This window comes from Dendrobates tinctorius, unplaced genomic scaffold (genome assembly GCF_039654945.1).
Source record: "Dendrobates tinctorius isolate UK_male_01 unplaced genomic scaffold, ASM3965494v1 ptg000009l, whole genome shotgun sequence".
Lineage (NCBI taxonomy): Eukaryota > Metazoa > Chordata > Amphibia > Anura > Dendrobatidae > Dendrobates > Dendrobates tinctorius.
The window spans coordinates 25,517,726-25,543,829 of NW_027361677.1; the positions used below are offsets into that span (position 1 = coordinate 25,517,726).

Consider the following 26,104-nt stretch of genomic DNA (forward strand, 5'->3'; position numbering starts at 1 on the left):
GGTCGTGGTAGTCTTTCAGCATGTTAATGTGGACGGTTTTCTGTCGTCGACCACTAGAGTCCAGGCCAATAACATAGTGTCATTAATTTTCTTGACAACCTGATAAGGGCCTTCCCACACTGCTTGAAGCTTGTTGGCAGGGGAAGCAGTAATCATGAGTACTTGCTGTCCTTCCATAAATTCCCTGTTCCTGGCATTACGGTCATACCAGGTTTTTTGTCTGGACTGGGCCATTCGCTGATGTTCTTTAGCGAAGGTGGCTAGCTGCGCGAGACGGTCTCTGAGCTCTAGAACATAGGGAACGATGGGCATTCCGGTATCTGAGATGTCTCCCTCCAAATGTTCTTTCAGAAGAGTGAGAGGCCCACGGACCTTCCGGCTAAACAGTAGTTCGAAGGGAGAGAACCCTGTGGACTCTTGGGGAACCTCCCGATAGGCGAAGAGGAGATGTGGCAGGTACTTTTCCCAGTCTTTTTCAACGTCAACAAAAGCCCTCAGCATATTTTTTAGGGTTCCATTAAAGCGTTCACATAGTCCGTTGGTCTGCGGGTGGTATGGGGTGGTGCGAATGGCTCGAACACCACAGGTATGCCATAGGGACTGGACCAGATCTGACATGAACTGAGTGCCTTGATCCGACTATATTTCACTAGGAAACCCTACCCGGGTAAAGATGGTAGCAAGGGCCTCGGCTACCTTTACTGCTGTAATACTGGACAGGGCCACAGCTTCAGGATACCTAGTGGCATAGTCCACCACGGTCAGGATATATTTTTTCCCCGACCTACTGGGGTGGGCCAGAGGACCTATGATGTCGACGGCTACACGTTGAAATGGTTCCTCAATTATGGGCAGGGATTGCAGGGGTACCTTATGTCGAGCTCCTGGATGCTGCATTCGCTGGCACACATCACAGGTGCGGCAATAATGGGCTACCGACTGCGAGACGCCCGGCCAGTAAAAACTTTGGGTGAGTCTCTTTTCAGTCCTTTTTTCCCTTGATGCCCAGCCAAGGGGATATCATGGGCCAGTTGAAGTAGCTGTGCCCTGTACTTCTGAGGGACAATGAGTTGCCTGGTCGTTGCGTCAGGGTTGCCCTGGTCACTTCCCTTTGTTACACGATAATACAGTCCGTTTTCTCGAGTGAAGCCATCCCCATTATCTCCCATGTGCCCAGTTTCTGCCTTTCGCCTAAGGGCTGCTAAGGTAGTGTCACCCTCTATTTCTCTCCTAAACTCCTCTCTGTCCCAAGACTCTCCCAATATAGTAGCAGCGAAAGTATTGCTTACCGACTCTGATGCGGTTCGTGGTGGTTGCTCCCCAGTGGGGTCCGGATGACGTAGTGCTTGAAGGGCCTGTAGTCGGGTGACTGCTCCCACAAATTGGCACTGTAACTCCCCAATGTCATTCCCAAGGAGGATATCTGCAGGAAGTCCTCCCATAACTCCAATCCAACACAGTTTTTCTCCACAACCATAATCCAAACGCACAGAAGCTCGCTGTATATATTTGCGGGCACCGCCCGCCAGGACAATGGGAATTCCCGGACCCTGGTAAATTGCCTCGGGTCGAACCACACGGGGGTCAGCGATAGTCAAGAATGCCCCCGTGTCTCTAAATCCTGACACTTTGTATCCATCAATAAAGACATCCTGCAGGTGGCGTTGCCGTTGCTCTGAGTAGCTAAAGGACAGAGGCCGGAGTCTGTACACTCCAGGAGGGGTATCTATGGTGCCGTGGTCGGTGGTCCACTCTGGTGGGGGTGGTGGTAGCTCTTCCTCAGGTGTGGTGGAATGTAGAAGATGCACTGGACGAGGTGGGGCTGCGTGGGGCTCCCTCCGAATCTTGGAGGGACAGCCAGACTGCAATTGTCCAGGTTGCCCACACCCATAACACCTCCTCTCTGTGATACCCCCAGGTCGTGGTCGGAACTGTTGGGGCCTAGGATTGTGAGGCGTGATTGTCATCGGCTTGCGACTAGGTGGAAGGGTAGATATAATTGGAGGGGGACGGGGTGCGGGAGCAGGCCGTGGTTCATTGTCCAGAAGCCTCCTCCATTGCGGCCGGATAGTAAGGGCTTCATCGGCCAGGGCTGCAGCTCTATCCACGGTACACGGCGTGCGCTCCCGGACCCATTCCCGTACCTCTGCAGGGCACTTGGCAAGAAATTGTTCTATAAGGAACGCCTGTATAACATCTTCCACAGTAAAGGCGTTTTCTGCTTCCTGCCATCTCCGACATGCCTCGGACATCTTATGTGCATACATCCTAAACGATCCCCCCGTGGTGCATGGGAGGTCTCGGAACTTGGCCCTATATAAGTCTGGAGTGATAGCATGGTAATCCAGGATAGTCCGCTTTACAATGTTATAATCCCGATTCCGCAGTGCATTAATGGTTCGGTAAGCCTCTGCCATGCTTCCGTTCAGGAGCCCCACTAACAAACGCATCCAGCTAGAGTGGGGCACCTCCATCACAGCACACTGCTGCTCAAAGTCTTTGAAGAACCCCTCCACATCTCCAGAAGCCTCATCAAATGGCTTAAACTCTGTCCGGGTGATCCGTACAGGCTCCCGGATTGTTGGGGTTACACTCCACATTGTGTTACTCCCTTTTTCAAGCTCCATTGCTTCCTGTCTCCGCTGTGCCCGGCGGGCAGCCTCCTCCTTGTACTCCTGAGAGACGCCGGGGCCCAGAACCGCCATCTCTTCTTCATACCACACCAACCACTGGCTTTTCTGGATGGGGATCCCTGTCTCCAGTGCTCGTCCTTCAGATATCTGGGAGGAGGTGGCCGGGCTAGCGTCCACCAGTAGATCGATTAAGGCCTCTTTAGCCAGTCCCTGGTAGTTCAGGCCCAGGTCTCTGGCTTTCTCCTGTAAACTGCATACAGTCCAATTTCTGTACTCACTCTGTGGGTTGTTCTCCATTGGGTGACGCTCTGTTGATCCCACCGCTGCCACCAGTTGTCACGGGGTCCTTCTCTGGTATCACACAATCAACAGAGCAAGCGAAGATTGAACAATTCCAAGACCTTTATTCAGGCAAAAATACGAAAAGGTCCATATTCAGTCCACCACACAAAGGATAAGATAGTCCAGAATAAGAATGCAGTCCAGTATCAGGATAAAATGTCCGGGGAAACGAGATTCCCACAACTCTAGCACCAGAGGATAAAAATGGGTCCTTCTCTCTGAAATGCAGCCTTTTCACCATCTTGTCTCTACCGGAACTGACTTGTCCAGCTGCCGTTCTTCCCCCCACCCCCTTCCTTGTCCAGGGGTAGTCAAACAAGTTGCCTCCCAGAAGAGAACAAAAGGCCTTAGGGATTAATGCACTACAGGGGGTCATCAAGAGACAGATACAGTGAGGCTGTAGACTTACAATGTAATAAGAAAAACACTATGAAAATAACTGGAATTGTTAAAAATAGGAATATACAAAAAATGACATCCACATAACATATCACACCATCACAACCGGGGGCAGTATTATAGTAGTTATATTCTTGTATATAGAGGCAGTATTATAGTAGTTATATTCTTTTATATAGAGGACAGTATTATAGTAGTTATATTCTTGTACATAGGGGGCAGCATTATAGTAGTTATATTCTTGTACATAGGGGCAGTATTATAGTAGTTATATTCTTGTACATAGGGGCAGTATTATAGTAGTTATATTCTTGTACATAGGGGGCAGTGTTATAGTAGTTATATTCTTGTACATAGGGGGCAGTATTATAGTAGTTATATTCTTGTACATAGGGGGCAGTGTTATAGTAGTTATATTCTTGTATATAGAGGCAGTATTATAGTAGTTATATTCTTGTACATAGGGGGCAGTATTATAGTCGTTAAATTCTTGTAGATAGGGGGCAGTGTTACAGTAGTTATATTCTTGTACATAGGGGGCAGTATTATAGTAGTTATATTCTTGTACATAGGGGGCAGTGTTATAGTAGTTATATTCTTGTATATAGGAGCAGTATTATAGTAGTTAAATTTTTTCTGTCCTTGGCGGCAGTATTATAGTAGTTATATTCTTGTACATAGGAGCAGCAGCATTATAGTAGTTATATTCTTCTGCATTACGGGCAGTATTATAGTAGTTATATTCTTGTACATAGGAGCAGTATTATAGTAGTTATATTCTTGTACACAGGGGCAGTATTATAGTAGTTATATTCTTGTACATAGGAGCAGCAGCATTATAGTAGTTATATTCTTCTGCATTAGGGGCAGTACTATTGTTTGTTATATTCTGGTATTTTTCGCTAATGACACTAATAACAGTGTTGGCTTGAATAGCTCTTTAGATAATTGATTCCTCCACAGAACCTCCAATCTTTCACATAGTACAAACAGTAATGTTGTCTGTCACTGTCACCAGGTTTCTATTGTGCCTTTACACAGGTCTCCAGAGAATTAATGAATATCCCTTCTCCAGCTGACATGTAAATAATTGCGCTTCCTATACGCATGTGATTGAACATGATTAATAAATACAATGAATAGACATTTCATAGTTATTACACTTTTTTTAAACTTGGCAAATTGCTTTATTGATATAGAAGGAATGACATCAAAATTTAATATAAAACCAAAATTATCATTGCAAGAGGTCATGGTATACAGAGCTAAGCTTGTGACACCGAGCTCGGGATGATGACTGTGAATGCGGAGTGGCCTCCGTCAAATTATGAAAATGTAAGAAAATGAAAGCCCTGTCACACAGATGGCAGCCAAAGACACCTTCTAATTATCTCTGTGCAAAGTAAATTAGTTTTTGCAGTTGTTGTATGTAAAAAACAGAATAATTTGCTGCTTCCATTCCTGGTTTGCCGAGCTCGCGTCTGCCTCCTTTGTGTGGTCAGTCTTACGAGGTTGCGTCTTTTGCTATTGATCCGCTATTAGCAAGTGAAAATTGTTTCAATAATGAAGCTGAAAAATCAATTTTAGAAAAAACTTGTCTAGATTGGGAGTGATCTTCTTAAGGGTCTGTCCAATTAATCACTAGGACCTAGACCAATTCTATGAATAGAGATGTGCTTTCCTCTCTTGCCAACAATGACATGGCCATGACCATCCCTCTACTGGGAAGAAAGGACTAGACACTTCTGCTTCCACAGTTTTGGACTGTAGCCGATGGGACGTCAATGGTCTATCCAATCAGTATGCCATATAGTAGATGTAGTAGAATAACCCATTTTGTCTTGACCACCATGTTCTCAACTGGGTTTTACTGTAGGTTTGAGATTGAGGATGGATAGGGTTCACGACAGCCAACATACAGTATATTTGAGTTAATATACTTCCCTTCGAAAATCGATTTTGTGCCGTGTGCCACCTACACCACGTCACACTTCAACTCCAAAGTTAAGTCCTATCTAAATGTAGGCCAAGTGTATGTCATAAAGAAATTAAAGCAAAACATAGTCTTTGTTCTTGTGTCATGTCGGAAAGGGATTCTTCACTATACTCCAGCCATAAACCCATCGGTCGTGCAAGTATGATAACCACTGCGATGCCCAATTTTCGACTTTCTGTTTGGAAAGGAAGAGTCGTTAACAGTGACAGGCTGATAAGAAGACATTGTAGACCTCTTTAAGGATTCACTTGTTCCTCTAAACATTATTTAATGGAACATTTACAGAATACAAAAGGTTTGACTTTAACATATTAGATCAAAACTAATATTTTGAAGATGCAGGAGATGAAAACGTGCAGCTTGGTCAAAGGTTGTCGTAGACGAGACTACGTTCAGGAGAGCAAGGTCAGCGTGAATTTTTTTCTTGATGGCCAAAGGAACCTCCAGCTAATAAAACCAACACCCAAAACCATGTAGCTGTAGACTTTTATATTGATCGGAAGTTATTACCAAGAACTATTTAACCCAATGTGACAGCTTGATGAGTCTCCAAGTACTTATCTGTCTCACACAATCTGTCATCCTTGAGTAATGATCTGTGTGACGTCAATATTTGTCACATCCCATGCAAGGAAGACTCTCGATGATTATCCCAGAGGGAGATTATGTCAGCACTCTTGGCCACCGAATATCAAGTGTCTTTTTAAAAAGGGCTTGTTAATTAACAAACACAATTATAGCGATCAATATAACACAAGGCTAATTAACTCGGATAAGATGGCAGCAGGAAGACCATCTCTTGTTTTTTTTCCTCCTTTGTCAGCAGATCTTCCTTCTGAGATTTTGAACTGTAAACAGTTGGTTGTTGTTTTTTTCTTTAAAATGATGTTTAGACATGACGGATCAAAATATATGCATTAGAGTTGCTGGTAAACAACATTTTTTTTTTGTCTTTTGTATGGAATCCTTCAACAAACTACTATATGTTAATGCATTATTAGGTTATACTGTAGCAAGCAAGCGTAGACAAGGCAGAAACGAGAGACGATCAGTGATGTCGGAAGTCAACTGGTGTTTAGTTCCATTTATATGGAGCCTTTATTGGCACTGTGTGTGACCAATCAAGATTTGTACTAGCCTTTTCCGGTGTCCACTTGGGTACTTTGTGGCAACCGGCCCAAAGCAGAGCAAATTTCCTTGTTGAGCTGTCAGCTTGTCATTACTAGGACCTTACAACACCATGATATCTCAAAGGCCTGGTAATCTCAATAGAAGATGCCATCAATCGAGTGTCAACCTAGGAAATTCGCACAATCATGGATCGGCTGCCACGGAGTATCAAGTGGATGTCACATGTGTTGCCTATCTCTGTTACTAAGGTAAATCATGATCGGGCTCTTTAGGGGAGCTTGACAACCAGGAGGACTTAGAAGGTAATTCTAGAGGACCTATGGCTAATGCCACTATTTTAGTAGAATATATTTATGATATATGAATGATGACTAGTGATTGGAAGGGACAAGGAATATCTTTTTTTGTATAACCATTGATCTTGAAAGCCCATGCCACTTTCAGTGGTCCCTGAGGAAGGTACACATATATCGAATAAAGGTAGGAAACATACATATGTGAAGTAGAAAGAATTGGGCAAGGATGTAGAGTAGTGAAATTCCAATGAAAGAAGTCAACAACTGTGGCCTAATTGACTCTTGTATTCCGAAGACAGAATATGGAGTGCTGCTATCAAGCCCAATTTTTTGAAGGAAGACAAACCTTGTCATTCTGGTCATTATATACACTCCCTGACAGAAGTTATGTCGCTTATGCATGTTATGTAAATAAAAGCTTAACCTGACGTTAAATTCATCCATTGGTTGTATAAATTATTCTTTTAAAAGCTGAAATCCTCCGAAATGTGGTTTAGGTTAAGAAAATAAATTGGCATCAATGCAGAAATATTGATCATTTAATGGACACAGAATGGCCAGATTTTGGCAAGACAAAAGTTTTGTTGGCCACAGAAAGTAATGTGATATTCCATCAAATAATTAACTTAAAATACAAATATATGTTGCATAACATTGGTGAATGAAGTTGTGGTGCTATTAGTCATATTTAATATTTTGTGTGACTTCCATGAGCTTGAAGAACTGCATCCATGCGGTTTAACAATGATTCATACAATTTATTAATGAAGTCATCAGGAGTAGCACAGAATGCAGTCTTACACGCCTCCCAGAGTTCATCTAGATTCTTTGGTTTTGTCTTCCAAGCTTCCTCTTTCATCCTACCCCAAACCTGCTCAATGATGCTCATGTCTGGTGACAGGGCTGGCCAGTCCTTGAGCACCTTGATCTTTTTTGCCTGGAGGAACTTTGTTGTAGAGATGGATGTATGAGATGGAGCACCATCCTGCTGCAGAATTTGACCCCTTTTATGATTTGGGATATAAGAGGTAGCGAATACTTCTTGATATTTTAGGCTATTGATATTGCTTCCACCTTGCAAATGTTTCCACACCCCCTTACTGAATGTAACCCCAGACCATGATCTTTCCACCACCAAATTTAACTGTTTTCTGGGCGTATTTTGCATCCATATGGACTCCAGTAGGTCTCCTGCAGTATTTCCGGTGGCTGTGGTGTAATTCTACTGAAGATTCATCAGAGAAATCCACCTTCTGCCAACTTTTCCAGCGTCCATCTGTTTTTCAGGCTCTGGGACTTTGCAAATGCCACACTGTTTTTTATTTGCCTTTTGTTTAGTGCTGGCTTCTGGGCACTTATTTGACCATGGAGGCCATATTGAGACAGAATCCTACAAACTGTTCTAGTTGACACAGGGACTTGAGGTGACCAGACCTGTTGGAGCTCTGCTGCAGTGGAAGAGGGGCTTGCTTTGGATTTTCTAACCAAAAAACGTTCCTCCTGAGCAGTTGTCTTGCGGGGTCTGCCGGACCTGGGCTTGTCAAACACATCTCCAGTCTCTTCGAATCTTTTTTTTAATTCTTTGTACTTGACGCTGAGACACATTAACCCCTTCACTCCCGGAGCCTTTTTTGATTTTTCGTTTTTCGCTCCCCTTCTTTCCAGAGCCATAACTTTTTTATTTTTGCATCAATATGACCGTGTGAGGGTTTATTTTTTGCTGGACGAGTTGTACTTTTAAACGACACCATTGGTTTTACCATGTCATGTACGCGAAAATGGGAAAAAAATTCCAAGTGCGGTGAAATTGCAAAAAAAGTGCAATCCCACACTTGTTTTTTGCTTGGGTTTTTTGCTAGGTTCACTAGTTGCTAAATCTAACATGCCATTATGATTCTCCAGGTCATTACAAGTTCATAGACACCAAACATGTCCATGCTCTCTTTTATCTGAGTGGTGAAAAAAAAATTCCAAAGTTTGCTTTAAAAAAAAAAAAAATTGCGCAATTTTCTGAGACCCGTAGTGTCGCCATTTTTCGTGATCTGGGGTCGGGTGAGGGCTTATTTTTTGCGTGCCGGGCTGACTTTTAATGATACCACTTTGTGTAGATACGTTCTTTTGATCGCCCGATATTGCATTTTAATGCAATGTCGCGTCGACCAAAAAAACGTAATTCTGGCGTTTTGAAATTTTTTCCCGCTACGCCGTTTAGCGATCGGGTTAATGCTTTTTTTTTATTGATAGATCTGGCGATTCTGAACGCGGCGATACCTTATATGTGTATGTGTGATTTTTTTATTGTTTTATTTTGATTGGGGCGAAAGGGGGGGTGATTTGAACTTGTAGGTTTTTTTTATTTTTAAACATTTTTTTTACTTTTGGCATGCTTCAATAGCCTCCATAGGAGGCTTGAAGCATGCAATACTCTATCGGCTCTGCTACATATGGGCGAAGAGCAGATCGCCCATATGTAGCAAATTTACTCCTGTGCTTTCAGTGCTGACCACCGGGTGGCAACATGACGCCGACCCCGATCACTTGACAGGGGTCGGCTATGAGCTCATTTCCGGCCCGGCAGCCGGAAATGCTATGTAAATGCCCGCTGTCAGCTTTGACAGCGGGATTTAACTAGTTAATAGGCGCGGGCGGACGTCGTTTCCGCTCGCGCCTATTGTGGGCACATGTTAGCTGTTCATAACATCTGACATGTTGCGACTTTGAGGTGGGCTCACCGCCGGAGTCCACCCCAAAGCAGGGGACCTTACCGATGACGTACTATTCCGTCATTGGTAAGTAAGGGGTTAAAGGTGCCAGCCACCTCTGCAGTGGATCTGGTCTTCAGCCTCTTGATAATCCAGGCTTTGGTCGCAGGGTGGATTTTTGTCATGTTGTCAGAGCTTAAGTTGCAGCTCAAGTGAAGGTCTGGGGTGCTGGGTTTCTTTTTATACACACCCACTAATTAACCGATCATTTACAGAGGATGTAAACTAGGATTGGGTGCATTATATGACCAGGCAACAAAACTTTTGTCTTGACAAAATCTGACCATTCTGTGTCCATTAAATCAGGGTTCCCTGTTGTGAGTTCATTTTCCCCTTCACCATTGAGGTCTGATGAACTCCCTCCTCTGGTGAAGGAAGGTAGTGAGGCTGATTACCAAACACATGGGCAGCTAGATGATGACTGGGTGGCTGGAATTGAGGACTGGATATAAGGCTGCCGACGCCCTTCTTCCTGGCTGGTGATTTTCCTGCTGGATTCTTGGAGACCAGTCTGATTCCTGCATCTCAAAGCTAAGTTTTTCTGCTCTGCTTTGTACTCTTCAGTTTTGTTTTTGTTTTGCCTTGTTTTTTGGGAGTTCTGCCATCCCCGGCCGGGGGTGAGCTGAATTCCATTTTTGTGTCTGATCTGTTGATCTTTAGCTCTGTCTTCAGAATATACCTGAGTGCTGGTATAGTCTTTTGAAGCCTAGCGACTTCAGGGCCTGTTTTTTCTATCAGACGGTTGGCTCATTTTGATAGGGTTTTTGCGGATGGCAGACAGCAGCTTTCCTATCCTGTCCTATGTAGTTAGCTTGGGCCCCATCATTTGCTCAACCTATCTTTCTATCTGTGTTAGTGTTTTCATCTTGTTTCACCGTCATTATATGTTGGGGGCTGCCTATTGCTTTGGGGTCTGCTCTGGGGCAGTTTAGTTTTTCCCCTTTCTGTCTTTAGGCTATGTAGTTCTCTGGCTGTGATCGAGGGGTCTAGGGCTCCGTAGGAACCCCCCACGGCTACTGCTAGTTGTTGTGGATAGGTTCAGGGGTCTGCAGTCCGATAGCTGCCAACCTCTCTGGTTTTTCTGGACTTAGCTGGTATTTTGTTTTTTCCTCCTTCGGTGACTCATCATAACAGTTCCCCAACTCCAGTCCTCAAGGCCCACCAGCAGATCATGTTTTTTTTCAGGATTTCCTTTATATTGCACAGGTGAAGCAATTATCACCTGAGCAATACTAAGGAAATCCTGAAAACATGATCTGTTGGTGGGCCTTGAGGACAGGAGTTGGGGAACCCTGCATTAAATGATCAATATTTCTGCACTGATGCCAATTTATTTTCTGAACCTAAACCACATTTTGGAGGGTTTCATCTTTAAAAAGAATAATTTATACAACCAATGGATGAATCAGGTTATAAGCTTTTATTTACACAACATGGATAAGCGACATATCTTCTGTTAGGGCGTGTAAGTGCAAACAAAAACCCTTTTATCTATACTGCTAATATGATAAACGGAACATTGAACCTCTCGACCTTTGAAAAAATGAAGAATGCAAATGTGATCATTAAAAAATTACATGAAAATCCTAGGTTCTCCAGAGATCGTAAACTGGAATGCTTTCCCATTACCAAGGAATTGGTCGTCTTCGACCAAAGTCTCTTTTTGAGTAGCCTCTGAAAAAAATTGAAATGATCGTTACAGTTGTTACGTAGAGGAGTAATTTCATGATAGCTTTGTCTTTGGTGGTGAATTATTTTTGTTCTTGGACCGCTAAGGTGACTGATAATGACTCTTCCAAAAAATAAGAATAGTTATAGGACATAATAGTAGATGGTTGGTCTGTCCAAGATCTTGCATTGGTAGTCAAGAACATAAAGTTACGTCTCTAAGAGCAATCATTATTCCAAAAAAGTAATTTTTTAGGTCAACAGATAAGGAAATTGTAACATAACTCTTAACAATTGTGGCATATGGTCTCTCATGTTCTAGACAGGTTCTTCTGATGTTCAAGATTGGCCAAGAGGTCTCATTAAGCCACCACATAAAGTATAGTCATTATAACTTCTGCTTCATGTCAAACCTCCCATTGCCCTTTACCAATAATCTTTTTTTTCTGCCAACAGTTACGGGTAGAAACCATAGACGAGAGTGGAAAAACCATTGAGGGACCTGTTGATCTGGAGGTCGTGGTCATAGATCAGAATGATAACCGACCAATCTTCAAAGAAGGCCCGTATGTTGGACATGTTCTAGAAGGGTCTCCAACTGGTGAGTGCACCACTGTTTATTACGTAATTGATTCCAGTGGTTGAAGTTGAATAATGGAAATTATATGCATTTAAGTTTAGTACCTGTGCAAGAAATAGACACACAGTTAATCTAGTCCACACACAGTGAAAGGGGTTGTGCATTGTAGAGTGTTTTCGATAGTTGATTGTGGTGAGTCACGCAAATGTTTGCCCAATTCTCTGTTGTGCGATTAGAGGGGAACGTGGTCAAGAGAACATTCCTCCAGTAGCACCACATCCTATGGAGGGTATGTTCATATAAGAGAAGCTCCTAGGGCATTTTTTTGTATTTATGGTACCTTAGAAATGGAGGATGATTCCTTGTTTAGTAGAAAAAATGGTGGGTTGGATTATCCTGAACCAACATCTTGGTTGGTAAAACTGGGATGTAGGAGTTCCACCTTCCATGAATGGCCAATACAAGGCAGGATCGCCCACTTTTGGGCAGGGTTCACCTAAATCAGACCCCTTTGAGGATTGACATGCTCTTAAATTTGCCAGAATTGTTGACAAAAATTGGGAACTGTTGGCAATAATAAACTGGAAGGATGAGGAGCACTTAGCTTAAAATGTTATCTCTTACACAAGATAATCTTGTTTAGCATCCTTGATATTAAGAATACTGAAAAAAATTTGACAGGATTTGTAGAACTTTTAGACCAGGACTATGTTACATTAAAACGTTACCATCTTGATTACTACCAAACTTTAATGCTAGAAAAGGGGAATTTTTTTTTTTTTTTTAGTGGTCCTACGTCCCATACTCTTCTCCAATATCTGATACTACCATGGCACCATAAGCAGTCCAAGCTTTGATTGTCCTTGTCCAAAGCTCTCCTTAGACCTCCAAGTAGTCATGTCATTCTGCTATTTAAACCCGATTTACCAGATCATGTTTTAACACAATACAAAGGGAAAGTTTACATTAATAAGGTTCTCAAGTATTGCGTCATTCTCTTAATTTGGTTGCCAGATGTCCTCCTTGTTGTGTAAGGATATTCCCAGATTATAGGGGTTTCAGCCTCTAGCATGATTATTCTTCAACAGATTTTCCATGTGTCTCCCAATAAGCTGATGATTGTCGTTCTCGGTACTAGAACATGGCAGATGTTATGTATTACAATCTGTTCCTTTTTCTACCATGCGTGGTATAATTCTTGATCTTTTTTGTACTTTTTTCGAGTTTTACTTTCTGTTGAGTATAATTTAATTTTTTAAAAGCAGAACTAAACTTTATATTTTTAAACTAAATTATTAATCAGCTTGTGCATCTTTGTAATATACTCTATTACGTTATTTCTCTCTCAAACATCATGATGAAAGTGTTATTTTAGCTGCCTAGTTCATGCTCTTTTACAAGCTGCTTTAAACCTCTGCTCTAGCAAGATTCCATGTCAAGTTCTATGTACAAACGCTGTCTATTTGTCAATAGTGTATGAGTACAAATTCTTGCAAGAGCTGCAGTTCAAATCAGGTTCTAAAAGAGCATGAACTAGGCAGCTGAAATAGCACTTTTTGAGAAAGAAGGAAGCAAGATAAGGAAAAGGAGTATTTTACAAAAAAAAATCATCATCGTTCTAATGACTAACAAATAATTAAATAAAAAAAAAATTAGCTTCTCTTTTTGGCCTAAGTTTAAGATATTAAGTAATGGAACCAAAACATGCTGGATCTTGATTCCATTACTTAACATAAAGCAACCATCAAGATGGCAGTGGAAGAAAAAAGCTAAGGCAGGAGGAGAGGATAGAATCCGGTCATTACCATTAGGAAGAACTAACCAGTGGACGGATACTCTTTTTTTATGGCTTGATAAAGGCCCTATGTGGTCGAAACGTTGTGTGATAAAGTTAGCAAGGAGGACGTCTGGTGCCGTGAAGGCTGTGCAAAGCAAACATGAGTTCTTTTGGGAATCCTGGGGAAAGCTTACTCAGGGGAACCATTCATTATAATTCTTCACAGTAGAGGGGAGATAACGGTTTTCAAGCACACAGCTGTGACACAGTTCATAGCTGAAGTTGATCACAGGGGTTTTATTCAAGCTTCTTTTCATCACACAGAATCACTTCTCTTCATGCAATGCTTCATCAACATATATGAAAGTCTCTTTACAGATAACTTTCTTCACAGTGTTTTAACTTAAGCAGAATTGTACCTCTCATGCATTGAGGTGGGTGTAGGGGGATGAGTCCGGTGCTGTAGCTCTCTCACTTCTATCTGGAGGTGTTTGCATCAATTGCTTCCCCGCTTCCCAGGAAAAACTGGTCTATACAGCTCATCTGACTTCAGTGTGAAGGGAGACTCTCTAACACACACCTTACTCTTGCACGTCCAGGACACAATAATAAGTTTCCCAATATCCCCTGGGGCTGAGCTAACCACTCCCTGTCTGCTATAACCATTTTAACCTCTATTGTTGCTGGATGATTCTAAATCAACAGTGCAGCTTCTACCTGTCACATCTGCCATGATGGTGAGACCGGTACATCATCTTCTACTTTTCTCCAGCACTGTGCTTTACAGGGGTCGTGAACCAACAATACAATATAATTGTTCCAGACAGGCTTTATTAGGCGCTTTTCTCACAGGGCTCCATTATTTCTGCCCTTCCGTTTTGCTGCGTGTAAATTCAGCCGCAATCCAAGCAGATATTAGAACTCTAAAACATTTTCCTCGCTGACAGGGATTTTATTGAAGACAGTAAAGCAGACGCTAATTGCACAATGACCTAGTATAGGTGAAGTGGTTATTTCCTTCGGCTCCGCGCTTAATTCATCTTCAAAAGTCATTTTTACCCTGCAGAAGCATGAATATTTGTTTTATGGCTATAAGCCCCTATGAGCCCACTCAGAAAATACCTCCATAAGTACTTTGTGTAATAGATAAATAAATTGAGGCCATCGAATTGAAAGAGCTCGTCTGAGAGCAGACATCAATTCTTCAAAATACCGGTTTAATCATTCCAGTTTAATGCTAATTTATGGTGAAAAAAAAAATCATAAAAAGGAATTCAGTTATGGGTAATGGAAGCAGGGACTGCATGTTGTGTGCAGATTACTTGATATTCGCTGTTAAGTTTGTAAAAAAGGAGTTGTCTACGGTCGGAAAAATATGGTTTGCTGATCATCCAGAAATGGTGCCACTCTTGTCTGAGGCCTGCATCTGGAATAGCAGCTCATTGACTGATGGTGTTCGCTATGTAGAAAAGGGACTACACTGGCAGTGTGACAAGGAACTACATTTATGATATGGAAAGGGACAAGACTGGTGGTGTAGAAATGGACACCACTGACATAAAAAAAGCAATGACACCGATGGCATAGGAAAGGGATGACATTGGTGATGTAGGTAATGGATTGGTGCTGATGACATAGGAAAGGGATCGATGCTGGTGCCGTAAGAAAAAGAGATCAATGCAGGTGGCACAGGAAAGAGTCAATGCTGGTGGTGGAGCAAAGGATCGATGCTGGTGGTGCAGGAAAAGGGTCAATGCTGGTGGTGCAGGAAAGGGTCGACGTGGTGATGCAGGAAAGGGATGACACTGGTGGCACAGGAAAGGGATGTTGCTGGTGGGGCAGGAAAGGATTGACGCTGGTGGCACCAGAAAAAGATGATGCTGGTGGCACAGAAAAGGGACAATGCTGGTGGCGTAGAAAAGGGATTGGCAGTGATGGCATAGGAAAGATCCACGCTAGAGGCATAGGAAAAGGATCAATACTGGTGCTGTAAGTAAAAGGATTTGATGCTGGTGGCACAAGAAAGAGTCTATGCTGGTGTGGCAGGAAAGGGATGACGCTGGCAGGGCAGGAAAGGGATGACGCTGGCAGGGCAGGAAAGGGATGATGCTGGCGGGGCAGAAAAGGGATGATGCTGGTGTGGCAGGTAAGGTATGATGCTGGCAGGGCAGGAAAAAGGATGATGCTGGTGGCACAGCAAAGGATTGAGGCTGGTGGCAGAGGAAAAGTTGATGCTGGTGGGAAAGGAAAGGTATAACGCTGGTGGCACAGGAAAGGGACGTATTATGATTGGGTCACCGAGGAGGAAAGCAAGACCAAGCTAAGCCACAGAAAACCAGAGAGGTTGGTAACTGAGCGGATTGCAGACCCCTGATCCTATCAACACAACTAGCAGTAGCCGTGGAGCGTACCTACGATGATTCTAGATGCCTCGACACAGCCAGAGAACTAAATAAGCCTAAAGCAAGAAAGGCGAAATCTAAACTGCCCCAGAGCAGCCCCCAAACATATATTGTCAGTGAGACAAGATGAAAACACAAACGCAGGTAGGAAAATAGGCTGAGCAAACGATGGGGCCCAAACTAACTAGACAGGACAGGAAAGGAAAGACACTGTCTGCAATCACGCAAAAAACCCTGCAAAAAATGCCCAACACGTCTGATGGGAAAAACACTGAAGTCACTAGACTTCGCCCACTATATCAGCACTCTGGTATATTCTGAAAGCAGAGCAAAGAGAGGCCTATCTAATAAGGGACAAAAACAAACTGGCACACACAGTAACATAAGGATGGAAATTCAGCACAGCCCCAGGCGGGGCTGGCTGACCACACAAAACTGAAATGGACAAAACCAAATCAAATGTGAACAATAGCAAAAGAACACTTAGCTTGAGCATGCAGGGACTGAGCTGGATACTAAGACCTCAGGAGGCAAGAAAAAAATCACCAGCAGGGATAGAGGGAGTCGGCTGTCTTAAATCCAATCAGAAAATCCAGATGTCCAATCATCCTCCTCATTATCAGGTGGCTGACCTCTGTTAATTAGATCAGCTCCATTATCTCCTGTAACCACCAGAGGGAGCCTGAAAAGAGAACTCGCGACTAGAGTTGAGCGATACCGTCCGATACTTCAAAGTATCGGATCGGAATGGATCGGCCGATCTTTAAAAAAAGTATCGGTATCGCCGATTCCGATACCGGAAGTCCCATTCAAGTCTATGGGACTTCCGGTATCGGAATAAGAAAAACCCTGTTTTTGCCTTGTACAGCCTCTCTGGGGTCTGTACGGGCCTTTCGGGGGGCTGTGTCGGCCTGCCAGGGGGTCTGTGCAGGCTCCGGTGGTCTGTGCCGGCCTGCCGGGGGGCTGTGCCGGCCTGCCGGTGGTCTGTGCAGGCTCCGGGGGGCTGTGCCGGCCTGCCGGGGGGCTGTGCCGGCCTGCCGGTGGTCTGTGCAGGCTCCGGTGGGCTGTGCCGGCCTGCCGGGGGGCTGTGCCGGACTGCCGGTGGTCTGTGCAGGCTCCGGGGGGCTGTGCCGGCCTGCCGGTGGTCTGTGCAGGCTTCGGGGGTCTGTGCAGGCATCGTCCGATGGGACTACAAGTCCCATCGGGCGATGCCTGCTACCATGACAGTGATTGACACATTAGCCAATGATGGGACAGTAGTAGTCCCATCATCCGGCTAATGTGTTAAATGTTAAAAAAAAATACTACATACATACTACATACATACTACATGCATGCTACATACATACTACATGCTACATACATACTACATGCATGCTACATACATACTACATGCTACATACATACTACATGCTACATACATACTACATGCTACATACATACTACATGCATGCTACATACATACTACATGCTACATACATACTACATGCATGCTACATACATACTACATGCTACATACATACTACATGCTACATACATACTACATATATACTACATACATACTACATACATGCTACATACATGCTACATACATACTGCATGCTACATACATACTACATACATACTACATACATACTACATGCATGCTACATGCATGCTACATACATACTACATACATACTACATACATACTACATGCATGCTACATACATACTACATGCATGCTACATGCATGCTACATACATACTACATGCTACATACATACCACATACATACTACATACATACTACATGCTACATACATACTACATATATACTACATGCATGCTACATACATACTACATGCTACATACATACCACATACATACTACATACATGCTACATGCTACTTACTTACTACATATATACTACATGCATGCTACATACATACTACATATATACTACATGCATGCTACATACATACTGCATGCTACATGCATGCTACATACATACTACATACATACTACATGCTACATACATACCACATATATACTACATACATACAATACATTCATACAATACATACATAGACATACAGTACATATAACATAGAGTAACATACTTACCAATACTTGTCACATTGTTCCCCGAAGCCATTGTCTTTTCCGGAATAAATATTAACATAACAAACCACAAAAATACTCACCCACGATCCGAAGCAGTCCACGAGTGTGTCCCACGACGATCTTGGGTAGAGAACTGCAGCATCAGCTGATGCTGCCGTTCTCTACGGGCTGCAGGAATCCAATGACGGAAGGTAGGTATCCTTCCGCACTGTATTCCTCCGCCACTTAAAAAAAAAAAAAAAGTCCCTAGTCTCACTTTATGCCATTGCTGTGTGGGAATTTCCCACGCAGCAATGGCATAAAGTGAGACTAGGGACTTTTTTTTTTTTAAGTGGCGGAGGAATACAGTGCGGAAGGATACCTACCTTCCGTCATTGGATTCCTGCAGCCCGTAGAGAACGGCAGCATCATCTGATGCTGCCGTTCTCTACCCAAGATCGTCGTGGGACACACTCGTGGACTGCTTCGGATCGTGGGTGAGTATTTTTGTGGTTTGTTATGTTAATATTTATTCCGGAAAAGACAATGGCTTCGGGGAACAATGTGACAAGTATTGGTAAGTATGTTACTCTATGTTATATGTACTGTATGTCTATGTATGTATTGTATGAATGTATTGTATGTATGTAGTATATATGTGGTATGTATGTAGCATGTAGTATGTATGTAGTATGTATGTAGCATGCATGTAGCATGCAGTATGTATGTAGTATGTATGTGGTATATATGTAGCATGTAGTATGTATGTAGTATGTATGTGGTATGTATGTAGCATGTTGTATGTATGTAGCATGCATGTAGCATGCATGTATGTATGTATGTAGCATGCATGTAGTATGTATGTATGTAGTATGTATGTAGCATGCATGTAGTATGTATGTAGTATGTATGTAGTATGTATGTAGCATGCAGTATGTATGTAGCATGTATGTAGCATGTATGTAGTATGTATGTAGTATATATGTAGTATGTATGTAGCATGTAGTATGTATGTAGCATGCATGTAGTATATATGTAGCATGTAGTAAGTATGTAGCATGCATGTAGTATGTATGTAGTATGTATGTAGTATGTATGTAGTATGTATGTAGCATGCAGTATGTATGTAGCATGTATGTAGCATGTATGTAGTATGTATGTAGTATATATGTAGTATGTATGTAGCATGTAGTATGTATGTAGCATGTAGTATGTATGTAGCATGCATGTAGTATATATGTAGTATGTATGTAGCATGTAGTATGTATGTAGCATGTAGTATGTATGTAGCATGCATGTAGTATGTATGTAGCATGCATGTAGTATGTATGTAGTATGTATGTAGTATTTTTTTTTTTTTTTTTTTAACATTTAACACATTAGCCGGATGATGGGACTACTACTGTCCCATCATTGGCTAATGTGTCAATCACTGTCATGGTAGCAGGCATCGCCAGATGGGACTTGTAGTCCCATCGGACGATGCTTGCACAGACCCCCGGACATCAGCACAGCCCCCCGGCAGGCCGGCACAGCCCCCCGGCAGGCCGGTACAGACCCCCACAGGGTGCACAGACCACCGGCAGGCCGGCACAGCCCCCCCGGCAGGCCGGTACAGACCCCCACAGGGTGCACAGACCACCGGCAGGCCGGCACAGCCCCCCGGCAGGCCGGTACAGACCCCCACAGGGTGCACAGACCACCGGCAGGCCGGCACAGCCCCCCGGCAGGCCGGTACAGACCCCGGGCAGTCCACACAGCCCCCCGGCAGGCCGGCAGAGACCCCCGGAAGGCCCGAAATGACGGCGCATCATGATGCGCACACACCGCGCATCATGATGACGTCAGGCTGTCAATCAACTTTGAACTTCCGATTCCGATGCCGAATTCCGATATTGAAAAAATATCGGAAGTCGGTATCGGAATTCTGATACAGCAAGTATCGGCCGATACCCGATACTTGCGGTATCGGAATGCTCAACACTACTCGCGACCCCTCTGTCAATACAACCAGCTCCACTACCTTCACTAGTAACCAGAGGTAGGCTAGAAAGTGAATTCACAACAGGGACGATGCTGGTGGCGCATGAAAGGGATGACGCCGGTGGTGCATGAAAGGGATGACGCCTGTGGTGCATGAAAGGGATGATGCCGGTGGTGCATGAAAGGGGTGACGCCTGTGGTGCATGAAAGGGATGACGCTGGTGGAGCATGAAAGGGATGACGCTGGTGGGGCAGGAAAGGGAGGACACTGGTTGAGCAGGAAAGGGATGACATGACGCTGGTGGGGCAGAAAAGGGAGTAAGCTGGTGGTGCATGAAAGGGAGGATGCTGGTGGGGCAGGAAAGGGATGACACTGGTGGAACAGGAAAGGAATGATGCTGGTAGAGTATGAAAGGGATGACGCTGGTGGGGGATAAAAAGGATGACACTGGTCGTGCAGGAAAGGGAGTACACTGGTTGAGCAGGAAAGGGATGACTCTGGTGGGGCAGGAAAGGGACTAAGCTGGTGGTGCATGAAAGGGAGGATGCTGATGGGGCAGGAAAGGAATGATGCTGGTGGGACAGGAAAGGGATGATGGTGGGGCAGGAAACAAAGGAGTCTGGTGGTGCATGAAAGGAAGGAGGCTGGTGGGGCATGAAAGGGAGGATGCTGGTGGGGCAGGAAAGTGATGACGCTGGTGGGACAGGAAAGAAAGGAACCTGGTGGGACAGGAAAGGAAGGAATCTAGTGGTGCATGAAAGAGAGGAGGTTGGTAGTGCATGAAAAGAATGAGGCTGGTGATGCATGAGAGGGAGGAGGCTGGTGATGCATGAGAGGGAGGAGGCTGGTTGAGCATGAAAGAAAAGAGGCTGGTGATGCATGAAAGGAAGGAGGCTGGTGGTGCATGAAAGGAAGGAGGCTGGTGGTGCATGAAAGAGAGGAGGCTGGTGGTGCATGAAAAGAAGTAGGTTGGTGGGGCAGGAAAGGGAGGATGCTGGTGGGGCAGGAAAGGGATTACGCAGGTGGGACAGGAAAGGAAGGAAGCTGGTGGTTCGTGAAAGAGAGGAGTCTGGTGGTGCATGAAAGGAAGGAGGCTGGTGGTAGATGAAAGAGAGGAGTCTGGTGGTGCATGAAATTAAGAAGGCTGGTAGTGAATGAAAGGAAGGAGGCTGGTGGTGCATGAAAAGAAGGAGGGCTGCTGGTGCATGAGAGGAGAAAGCTGGTAGTGAATGAAAGAATGAAGCTGGTGATGCATTAAAGGGAGGAGGTTGTGGTGCATGAAAGGAAGGAGGCTAGTGGTGCATGAAAGTGTTGACGCTGTTGGTGCATGAAAGGGATGACGTTGGTGGGGCAGGAAAGGGATTGCGCTGGTGATGAAGCGCACGGACAATGTAGCTGTTGGGAAGCATTGGAGACAACTGCACATAGACGTTGACACCTAAAGGGACAATTAGGTATATTCATTACAAACAATGCACTAATATTACTACAAAAATGTCCTAAATTACAGCATACAGCAAGTATATAGGAACCTTCACCATAGAAGAGACTCCCAAAATTCATGAAAATATAGGGGTGTATAGACCTATAGCTACCTCATAAATGGATACAGGGTATCCAGAACACACCACTCACAGATAGAGTGTTAAAGAAGTAGTACATTTTATTCAAGATACAATTCATATAAAAATTATCAAAGTCATAAAATGATATCATGACACATATAGAGAGGAAAGGAGTTTTACCCGAGTACAGTGCACAAGAGATGATAAAGGGAATAAATACAGGTTCTGGGATCATGTGACATTTATATAAGCACCAACACATCAACATACATGAAGTGAATCAAATCCATGATAGTCATTTTAAGGTGCCTAGTGCCAAAGGAAGATATGTCATCAAACATGTAACCAACGACACATACCCATAATAGTCCACCTGTCCACAATATCACAGATGCCCCTGCCACCTGAGGAAGACAGATGACTCTGTTGAAACGCGTTGTGGACTATGCAATAAAAAGATGATTTTAAATCTGGGTCGCCCTCCCAGGGCTGTGGGGTTCTCGGTACCGGGCCGGTGTCAGCGGGATGTGTCACAGCGGCGGTGACCCGAACCGTGGCCCTGGGCGCCCAAGTAATGGGGGAATTGAAATGGTGGAGTGTAATTGATTAAATGAATAGTTTGTGACGCCACCTGTGATGTTCGGCAAGTGAGGTGTTAAGCTGACGCTGCATGCAGATCCGCTGGGACTGATGGTATGGTGCAGCAAAGATGTAAAAGCTCCCCACAGGTGAAGCTGTAGTCCCAGGGCAGTGTAGATGTGGTTGGCACGGGGATGTAGCGGTGCCGGAAGGGTAGGAAGCAGACAAAGACACAGTGGGGTGCAATTTCTGTACCTTTACTTGATAAATGCAGTCCAGGGACGTGATTACAGATGGTACCGGAGCAGGCTAGCCTGGAAGCAACTCAGGGATTCTCTCTCAGCAGATAGGCTGTGCAGTCTCCTTCCTAGCGCTTATTTGAGTGAAGTACTCCTAGTACTGAGTTACACTGAAGTTCCCCCTAATTCTCTTCTACTATCACACCTCGTATGGCAGACAGCTGTAGCCGCTATTCCTCTCTTGGCTCACTCCGTGCTGTTGTGCCTCCGAGTCTTAGATTCTTAGATGGGGGTAGTGCATTTGTAGGTAGTGCCTCCTACTCCTCTGGTGTCTGTTGCAGGACCGTTAGTATCCGTACAACCGTGGAGACCAGGCTCCAGTTCATGCGCTCTCGCTGGAGATGAGCCTTTCCTCTCTGCTCGATCTCCGCGCTTCTTCCTCACGTCTGCACACTTCACCCTCCTCACGCTAACTCACCACTCCTTCCTCTTGGCCCTCAGAGAGCACTCCTCCCCTCAATTCTGGTTCAGAGTCCCCCCTGCTGGCCTGGAGTGGAACTGTGTTGCATGTACAGGTTAACTGCGAGAGAGACCCTTCATTGCCTCCAAGTCTGGCATTACCCTCCCTGGAGGAAGGCAATGCCACTGTGGCGACCATACTCCTGGGGGCGCCACAAATCCATCATCCCCTCTCTTTGCGCTCCTTCTGACCGGGTTACTACTTAGAACTGAAATTACCCTCCTCTCTTGAGGCACCCGGCTGGAGCTGCATTGTTCCCCTATCTACGCACGGCTGGCGCTCCTTCCCGACCGTCATTACCATTATCTGAACTGCGATAATAAATGACATCGCCCTTTAATGATTGTATATCTGTCGCACATTTTATTTTTGCGATGTAGTCTTCCTTAGGACACACATCTCCCTCCTCCCCTACCTTGTGCCCAGTAGGTGAGGACACACATCTGATTAGCTGCAGGCTTTCCCATCACAGGACCTGAAACATATTGCGACTTAATTTTCGTTGCAGAGTTTTCCTGGGGAAAAGGTAGAAGGAACGATGCCGTCTGTTTCACATTATTTCCTGAACACTAATTTACAAATGTTTTCTGCTCTGCAACTAATCGAGATCTTCTCAAGGTTTCCTAGATAATGGAGCGCACCTATAGCTTACGACACCGCGTGAAGAATTCCTTATTCTGAACTCCCATGGATTCTTTGTCTTGTTATTGTGAGATTTTCTAAAATAAGCAAGTTGTCTGCAAGAAACAAGGTGCGATGGGCGACTCATTGATCAGAAAGTGTCAAATGAAGGAGAGAATTACAGTATCAGAGAAAAGATGCCGGAAGGTAAACTGCTCTGATCAATTTCCAGAGCAAATGCGAGCTAAAGGCAAAAGGAATCTGGAATTTCAAACAGTTCATCAAACATATAAAGAAGACTAAGAAATTAAACTGTAATAAATATCTATGTACAGGAATATAAATAATATAATACTGGTCCCAACATCTAAGAATACAGCTACTTTAATACTACTCCCCATGTACAAGAATACAACTGCTATAATACTGTCCCCTATGTACAAGACTATAACTACTATAATACTGCTCTCTATATACAAGAATATAACTACTATAATACTGCCCCTATGTACAAGAATATAACTACTATAATACTGCCCCTATGTACAAGAATATAACTACTATAATACTGCCCCTATGTACAAGAATATAACTACTATAATACTGTCCCCTATGTACAAGACTATAGCTACTATAATACTGCTCCTATGTACAAAAATATAACTACTATAATACTGTCCCTATGTACAAGAATATAACTACTATAATACTGCCCCTATGTACAAGAATATAACTACTATAATACCGCTCCTATGTACAAGAATATAACTACTATAATACTGCCCCTATGTACAAGAATATAACTACTATAATACTGCTCATATGTACAAGAATATAACTACTATAGTACTGCTCCTATGTACAAGAATATAACTACTATAATACTGCCCCTATGTACAAGAATATAACTACTATAATACTGCTCCTATGTACAAGAATATAACTACTATAATACTGCCTCCATGTACAAGAATATAACTACTATAATACTGCTCCTATATACAAGAATATAACTACTATAATACTGCTCCTATGTACAAGAATATAACTACTATAATACTGCTCCTATGTACAAGAATATAACTACTATAATACTGCCTCCATATACAAGAATATAACTACTATAATACTGCTCCTATATACAAGAATATAACTAGTATAATACTGCCCCTATGTACAAGAATATAACTACTATAATACTGCTCCTATGTACAAGAATATAACTACTATAATACTGCCTCCATGTACAAGAATATAACTACTATAATACTGCTCCTATATACAAGAATATAATTACTATAATACTGCCCCCTATGTACAAGAATATAACTACTATAATACTGCTCCTATGTACAAGAATATAACTACTATAATACTGCCTCCATGTACAAGAATATAACTACTATAATACTGCTCCTATGTACAAGAATATAACTACTATAATACTGCTCCTATATACAAGAATAATACTACTATAATACTGCTCCTATGTACAAGAATATAACTACTAAAATACTGCTCCTATATACAAGAATATAACTACTGTAATACTGCCCCCTATATACAAGAATATAACTACTATAATACTGCTCCTATGTACAAGAATATAGCTACTATAGTACTGCTCCTATGTGCAAGAATATGACTAGTATAATACTGCCCCTATGTACAAGAATATAACTACTATAATACTGCCCCTATGTACAAGATTATAACAACTATAATACTGCCCCTATGTACAAGAATATAACTGCTGTAATACTGCTCCCTATGTACAAGAATATAACTACTATAATACTGCTCCCTATGTACAAGAATATAACTACAATAATACTGCCTCTATGTACAAGAATATAACTACTAGAATACTGCCCCTATGTACAAGAATATAACTACTATAATACTGCCCCTATGTACAAGAATATAACTACTATAATACTGCCCCTATGTACAAGAATATAACTACTATAATACTGCTCCCTATGTACAAGAATATAACTACTATAATACTGCTCCCTATGTACAAGAATATAACTACTATAATACTGCCTCTATGTACAAGAATATAACTACTATAATACTGCTCCCTATGTACAAGAATATAACTACTATAATACTGCTCCCTATGTACAAGAATATAACTACTATAATACTGCCTCTATGTACAAGAATATAACTACTATAATACTGTCCCCTATGTACAAGACTATAACTACTATAATACTGCCCCTATGTACAAGAATATAACTACTATAATACTGCTCCTATGTACAAGAATATAACTACTATAATACTGTCCCTATGTGTAAGAATATAACTACTATAATACCGCTCCTATGTACAAGAATATAACTACTATAATACTGTCCCTATGTACAAGAATATAACTACTATAATACTGCCCCTATGTACAAGAATATAACTACTATAATACTGCCCCTATGTACAAGAATATAACTACTATAATACTGCTCCTATGTACAAGAATATAACTACTATAATACTGCTCCTATATACAAGAATAATAC

The 26,104-nt window shown here is 43.0% G+C and overlaps 1 protein-coding gene across 2 annotated transcripts in view; it reads left to right on the forward strand.

The window, feature by feature from the left end:
* Positions 1-26,104, forward strand: part of CDH13 (cadherin 13) — an 834,102-nt gene that overhangs the window by 502,452 nt on the left and 305,546 nt on the right. For both annotated transcript variants that reach the window (XM_073585096.1, XM_073585102.1), the window contains one exon: positions 11,684-11,828. In XM_073585096.1, the coding sequence (XP_073441197.1) occupies positions 11,684-11,828 (145 nt within the window). The remainder of the gene's footprint in view (positions 1-11,683; positions 11,829-26,104) is intronic.